Source organism: Zingiber officinale, chromosome 7A (assembly GCF_018446385.1).
Source record: "Zingiber officinale cultivar Zhangliang chromosome 7A, Zo_v1.1, whole genome shotgun sequence".
Lineage (NCBI taxonomy): Eukaryota > Viridiplantae > Streptophyta > Magnoliopsida > Zingiberales > Zingiberaceae > Zingiber > Zingiber officinale.
The window spans coordinates 110,639,182-110,646,954 of NC_055998.1; the positions used below are offsets into that span (position 1 = coordinate 110,639,182).

General features: G+C 48.4%; 1 protein-coding gene across 1 annotated transcript; it reads left to right on the forward strand.

Moving 5' to 3' along the window:
- The first annotated feature begins 4,602 nt into the window (after positions 1–4,602).
- LOC121999607 lies at positions 4,603–7,144 on the forward strand. The gene is made up of 4 exons (XM_042554266.1): positions 4,603–4,627; positions 4,745–4,881; positions 4,965–6,158; positions 6,713–7,144. The coding sequence occupies exons 1-4, from the start codon at positions 4,603–4,605 to the stop codon at positions 7,142–7,144; spliced, it is 1,788 nt and encodes a 595-aa protein (XP_042410200.1).
- Positions 7,145–7,773: the final 629 nt, after the last annotated feature.

A 7,773-nucleotide genomic window follows, 5' to 3' on the forward strand; every position in this document is an offset into this window, starting at 1 on the left:
CCTAAGTACACATTTCAAAAGTCATGGCGACACACAAGGATCTTTTTGAGTGTCAGAGCAATTATCATTTTCTAGGCAAAATCTTTTTAAAAAATTATACACTTAACTAATCAATTGAGAAACTCTAGTCTAACTAGTCTAGGATATGATGAGATAGTTTCGGTTAGTTTCATTTAGCTAAGTAGACTAAGTAGGGCATGTTTTACCCTACTTGATTCCCTAGTCAAAACTTTTCTAATGTATTATCATCTTACCTCACCTTGATACTAGGTTGGACAAGTATCAAGTAAGTCTATTCTCCTTATCTAATTGTTCTAAGTTAAGTAATAAAAAACTAGCATGAATGATATGACATTAATCAATATAAAAAATTAATTAAATTCATGGCAATTATATATGGGAAAATTATGTCAAACAATTTTCAATTATTTTTTAATAATGCATCAAATTCTTAATTTGATATATTTTGTGTAAATCCATAAATGTGTCAATCCACTTTGACTTATTTTAATTTTTATTAATTAATTATTTTATTAGGTAAAATTTTATTAATTTATTTCATAATGATAAGGTACATTATTATAATTAGTTAAATAATTTAATTTTGGATATTTTAAATTTGGATTTGACTTATTAAAAATAATAAATTTATTTCATGAATTCGGATAATTAATTTCGGATTTAATTTGGAAATTTTACTATTTAAAATTTTCAACTTAGTTTTTAATTGATTTTTGTTCCATAATTTAATGGAACTTGATGATAATCTTTTAATTTCAGATTATCAAGTTTAGATTTAACTTGTTAAAATTTGTGAATATATTGTCTTGATTCTTGGTATTTAATTTCAAATTTTTTGGATTTGATTTCGAGTTTTTAGAATTATTCGTTGTTTCATAATTAAAGGGTATATTATTATAATTAATTTTAAGATTTAGTTTAGAGTTTTATTATTTTAATTTGAATTAATATTATTAAAATGTATATATTTATTTTCTAAATTTTTTAGATTTATTTTTTAAATTTTCAGATTTGGATTCTTAAAATTAGATTTTATCATGTTTGAAATTTTAACTTTTTGACTTCATAAATTTAGACGACGACGACGACGACGACGACGATGATAATAATTGATCCGATGGTAAGCGTAGGGAGGAGTTGATATGGGCGACGGTCAATGACGCGTGGAGGGCATAACCGACCTAAAGATTTCGCCGAGCGGATAGGTATAAAGTCCGATCGGCCAGATTAAAGTCCGATCGGCCAGGAGTCGCCGGAGCCGGCGTGAATATAGCTCGACAATGGGTCGGGCTTCCGACGCTCAATCTGCCCACCAAGGAATTGTTGCGCCGAGCGGCTCGTCCGCTCGGCTGAGTTGTGGACCAACTAAAGAACGTATACTCGTATGAGCAACTAGGGGGTCTCCCCGTTTGATTCGGCACGCTTATGCATCCGACCACTTGGGCACCTGGGCGGACCCGGGAATAGACAAGACGCAAAAAAGGACAAAGGAGGCAGATAGCAGGGTCAGCGGCTGGACTAGATAGAGAATCGTACAGTGGAAGTTTCCACTGTCACGTCAGAGATATGCTCAGACGGTTGCGGTATGATGTCAGGCGCACTTTTCTGACACGACCATTTCTAGGTATGCTTTGAGGAGCGTGCACGCTTCGAAGAGTATGCATGCGCCTACGGGGAGCCCTATATAAGGGCCCCCAACCTTCGACGGAGGTATACATTCTCATCTACTGTAGCTCTTGGCCTTGTTGTGCTGTTTCGATTTCCCCTCGCCTAACTTGAGCGTCGGAGGGTCGTCGCCGGGATCCCCTTCTCGGCTTGGTTTTGTTGCAGGTTCACCGGAGACCACGTCATCCCGGAGCCTACACGGAGTCAGCAGAGAGCGCCACGTCCCCAGCGTCTATCGACTCAACTCTCGGACAGGATCAAATTGGCGCCATCTGTGGGAACACACCTGAATCCGGAGCCGAGACGATGGAAGAAGCTAGACGTCAACACACCGTGACGCACTCCCAAGAAGAGCTCGACGCGCTCATTCAGGCGCGAGCAGCGAAGATAGTGGAATAGCAGCAAAAGACTCACGCCGAGCGGTTGACACAGTAGGCCACCTCAGCATCAGGGGGTCGAGCGGCACTAGAAGACTGACCGGTGCAACTTTCCACGTGGGCGCAGAATAGAGGGCAAACCGGCACGCCAAGAGAAGCGCCCGCTGCCCCTATTCCCTTCCATCGGGCCTTGTTCCAGACTCCATCCGAGTTGGCCTAAGCCAACCAGGGATCATCCGATGAAGCGCCCGTGCGGGATGCTAAGAAAGGAAAGGCACCTCGATCCGAGTCATCTCCCGAGTGGATCAATCGCCAATTCTCAGAGGCAATTCTACAAGACCCGCTCCTAAAGCATTACGCCTCCGTTGGCGATCGGAGAGTATAATGGTACAACTGACCCGGATGACCACCTCGATAAGTTCGACAACACTGCCACTCTTCATCAATACACCGATAGAGTAAAATGCAGGGTCTTCCTCACCACCCTGTCCGGCTTCGCACAACGTTGGTTCGAAGGCTATCGGACGGATCGATTCGAAGTTTCAAGGACTTCCAAATGGTTTTCCTCCACCATTTTGCAAGCAGCAGGCGTTACCAAAAGACCAGCGTTAGTCTGTTCTCCATGAAGCAAGGGGCCAGAGAGACTCTCCGAGCGTACATCCAGCGATTCAACCAGGCCGCTCTGGACATTCCCGCAATCTCATCCGAAACCATGATGCACGCCTTCACCCAGGGGCTGATGGATGGTGATTTCTTCCGCTCACTGATCAGGAAGCCTCCATGTGATTATGACCATATGTTAAAAAAGGCGAGCGAATTCATCAACATGGAGGAAGCGCAAGTGGCACGAAAGAAGGAAACACCGACAGAGATAGCAGCACCGGCTGAGCGGCGATCTCAAGCCATTCATCAACTACCCAGAGGACCACGGGTCGAGGGGGTGAGGCCGGATCAGGAATCAAGGCCACACGTTGTCCAACACGTGGAGGCCGAATGACCTAAGCCTCAAGGAGAGGTATGGACTCCCATGTTTTGCTCACTTCATCAGTCGGCAACCCACAACACCCGCGATTGTCGGAGTATCGCCCCGCTCACTAAGCCAAGGAACTATCGTCACCGATCGCCTTCGCTTGACCGACATCATTACCATCAAAACGCTGGACGGCGAACAACTAGACAGTCACCCGAGCGACGACATCCACACCGACCAAGAAGCAACCCCCGAGCCTCCCCAGAACGGGCCAGACCGTCTGCTCGGAAGGAAGAAAATATAAGCAACACCGCTCGGGGGGAAATCAACATCATCGCTGGGGGTCCAACCAGTGGAGACTCCAACCGAGCCCGCAAGTCGTACACCCGACGGTTGGAGGTCCTTGCCGTAGGGTGCAGCCGAGAGAAGGCGAACGGGCCCAAGATCAGCTTCGGCCCTGGCGACCTCGAGGGAGTTGAAATGCCTCACGACGACGTCCTCATTATCCGAGCAGTAATAGTGAACTACACTATTCATCACATCTTTGTTGACACAGGGAGCTCGGTCAACATCATCTTCAAGAGGACATTCGACCAACTTCATATCGACAGGGCTAAGCTGTTGCCTATGGCAACGCCCCTGTTCGGATTCACGGGTAACGAGGTTCAGCCGGTCGGCCAGATGAAATTGGCCATTTTGCTCGGAGAAGAGCCGCTCAGAAGGACGCGAACCACTAACTTCATCGTAGTGGACGCGCCCTCAGCGTACAACGTCATTTTGGGTCGACCGACCCTCGGCGAATTCTGGGCTGTCGTATCAATATTCTATCAGAAGATCAAGTTCCCTATCGAGGACCAAGTGGGAGAGGTCAGAGGCGATCAGTTGGCAGCGCGGCGCTGCTATGTGGAAATGGTCCGAGCCGAATCAAGGTCCGTTTGGAAGGCTCCCTAGATCGAGGTAAATGCTATAACTAAAAAGCCCCCCACTTTAGTTTATGAAGAAAAGGAAGAAGTGCAGATCCAGGATGGTCGATCGGAGGCCACCACCTTCGTTGCTTCCAACCTGGAAGCAGGCCCGAAGGAGGAGCTGATCAGATGCCTACAACGCAACAATGATGTCTTCTCATGGTCAACACACGAGCTACCAGGCATCTCGTCGAGCGTCGCACAACACAAGCTTCATGTCTGACCAGACGCTCGGCCCGTAAAGCAGAGGAAGAGGGACTTCAGCGTGGAGTAGAATGTCATCATCCGAGCGGAAGTCGAGAAGCTTCTGGAAGCCGTCCATATACAAGAAGTGCAATTCCCGAACTGGCTCGCAAATGTGGTGCTGGTCTCCAAGCCGGGTAACAAGTAGAGAGTCTGCATCGACTTCCGAGATCTGAACAAGGCATGTCCGAAGGATTTTTACCCTCTATCTCGGATTGATCAAATGGTGGATTCGACGGCTGGGTGCGAGCTGATATGCATGCTGGGCGCATATCAGGGGTACCATCAAGTGCCGCTCGCCCGTGATGATCAGGAGAAAGTAAGCTTCATAACTGCGGACGACACTTACTGCTACAACGTGATGTCATTCGGATTGAAGAACGCGGGTGCTACATACCAGAGGCTCATGAATAAAGTATTCCGGAAGCAGATCAGGCGAAATCTGGAGGTATACGTTGATGATATACTTGTTAAATCAGTTTGAGCGGTCAACCTTTGTACAGATATAGAGGAAACCTTTGAGACGCTGAGGACATACGGGGTCAAGCTAAATCCCCAGAAGTGTCTGTTCGGAGCAAAAAACGGGTGCTTCTTGGGGTATATCGTGACTGAGCGGGGCATAGAGGCAAATCCCAGTAAGGTGAAAGCGCTGCAAGACATGCCGCCTCCCAGAAATATGAGGGAATCTCAACGCCTGACGGGACGAATAATTGCGTTGTCCAGATTCATCTGAAGACCGCCGACCGGAGCTTGCCCTTTTTCAAGATTCTTCGTCGAGCCACTAAGTTCCAGTGGGACGCAGAGTGTGACAAAGCCTTCGAGGAGCTCAAAGTATACCTCAACTCTTTACCTGTGTTAGCCAAGCCGATCGCCGGGGAAGCCCTTAGAGTTTACTTGTCCTTAACTGAATATGACGTCGGGTCGGCCCTTGTGAGGCCGGACGGTGAAGAACAGCTTGTGTATTTCTTGAGCCACATATTAAAGGATGTTGAGTCCCGCTACACTGGTCTCGAGAAGTTAGCTTTTGCGCTGGTGCTTGCCACTCAGAGGCTCTGCCCTTATTTTCTGGCACACCCGATCGTGGTGATGACAAACAACCCCCTGGGGAGGGTCCTTCTCAATCCAGAGGCGTCCGGTCAGCTAATCAAATGGACCACAGAACTTAGCGAGTTCAACATACGGTATCAGCCCCGGACGACCATCAAGGCACAGTCGTTAGTAGATTTTGTCACGGAAGTACAAGAGCCCGAGCCCAAAGCCGCATGGCAAGTGTACGTGGACGGATCATCCAATCGGCAAGGAAGCGGGATCGAAGTGCTGTTGATCTCTCCCCATGGTGAACGGATACATTTGTCCGAACGGCTGGACTATCGAGCGATCAATAATGAAGCAGAGTATGAGGCATTGATAGCAGGCCTACAAGCCGCTAGGCATGTGGGAGCTGGCAAGGTCTTGATTCATTCTGATTTACAATTGGCTACTCAGCAACTTTCGGGAGCTTTCGAGATAAGCAGCGTCAGACTCAAGCTCTATGTAGAGGCCTTCGAAAAACTGAAGGCTAGTTTTCGAGAGGTGCTCATCCAGAAGATCCCCCGAGTGGAGAATCATGTTGCGGATGAGTTGGCTAAGCTTGCCAGCTCGATATCACTGCTCGTTATCCAGCAGCTGATCGAGCAGGTATCTCTGGTTGCCCACATCGATCGGATGGAGGGGCTCACATTTCCAAATGATTGGCGGACGGCTATAACAGAATTTCTGAAGTCAGGAGCAACGTCGTCCGATCGGTTGGAAGCGTATCTGCTCAGAAGGAGAGCTGGTCGGTTCATCCTCATTGGCGACCAGCTCTACAAAAAAGCGTTCTCCAGGCCTCTACTTAAATGCATTCGCCCGGAGGATGTGGACTATATTCTGCAAGAGGTACACCAAGGCTCAAGCGGCGGGCATCCGGGCGGCCGCTCGTTGGCGAGAAAGATTCTTTTGGCCGGCTACTTTTGGGCAACTTTACAGGAGGACGCCGCTCGGACAGTCACCATGTGCTTATTCTGCCAAAAGTACCACAATTTCTCACATCGTCCCGCAGAAGAATTAAAGACATCCATAGTGTCCTGCCCGTTCGATCAATGGGGCATGGACATTGTGGGACCATTTCCAATGCGGAAGTTCTTACTAGTCGCGGTCGACTATTTCTCTAAGTGGATTGAGGCCGAACCAATGGTTAAAATAACCTAGCAGATGGTCAAAAATTCATCTGGCAGCACATCATTTGTCGGTTCGGCATCCCGCGGTGACTCATCTCAAACAACGTAAGGCAGTTCTCGGGCCAACAACTCAAGAAGTGGTGCGAGGGGTATGACATCCAGCAGGCTTTCACCTCTGTCACGTATCCCCAAAGCAATGGGCAAGCTAAAGTCGCCAATCGGGAGATCTTGTGAGTTCTTCCGGCTCGGCTCGACCATAACGGTGGGAGTTAGGTAGATGAGCTGCCCGGTGTATTGTGGGTGCTCCAAACAATGTCCAAAGAAGGAACGGGCATGACCTCATTCCACTTGGTATATGGTGGAGAGGCCATCATCCCAGTGGAGGTCAAGATAGAATCCGATTGGACCGAACACTATGACGAGAGTAATGCCGAGCGGAGGTGCCTGAAGCTGGACCTGGTGGACGAGACGCGAGCCAAGGCCGCCGTCCGGCTAATGGCGTACCGGCAGAGAATGAAGCAAAACTACAATAGGAGGGTAATTCCTAGATCTTTTCAGGTCGGCGACCTCGTCTGGAAGAAAGTCAAGCCGGTTGGCGATGTCACTAAGCTGGGAGCTCCTTGGGCCGGGCCCTTCAAGATTGTAGAAAAACTTCGATCGGGAGCCTATTACCTGGAGGACGAAGACGGGCAGAAGCTAGAGTGACCGTGGAATGCAAGTCACCTCCAGCCATACCGAGCTATATGAAAGGTGCACCAATGTAATATGTGATATACTTGTTATCATCTTTTATTTCCTTCGACCACAGGAAGAGGAATCAAAAAGGTTTTGCAAAATTATAGCCGAACGGCCGAGCTAGAGTCGAACCGGCGACTCTAAATCCCCCGGCCTGAAGATTGTCGAGCGACGACGTTAAACTCTAGGGTCGAAGTGGCGACCATAAATACCCCGCTCGGAAGACCGTCGAGCGGCTACGTTAAACTCTAGAGTCGAACCGGCGACTATAAACCCCCTGGCCTAAAGATCGTCAAGCGACGACGTTAAACTCTAGAGTCAAAGCGGCGACCATAAACACCCCGCTCAGAAGACCGTTGAGCGGCGACGTTAAACTCTAGAGTCGAACCGACAACTATAAACCCCCCAGCCTGAAGACCGTCGAGCGGCGACGTTAAACTCTAGAGTCGAACCGGCGACTATAAACCCCCCGGCCTGAAGATTATCGAGCGACGATGTTAAACTCTAGGGTCGAAGCGACGACCATAAATACCCCACTCGGAAGACCGTCGAGCGGCGACATTAAACTCTAGAGTCGAACCAGCGACTATAAACCCCCC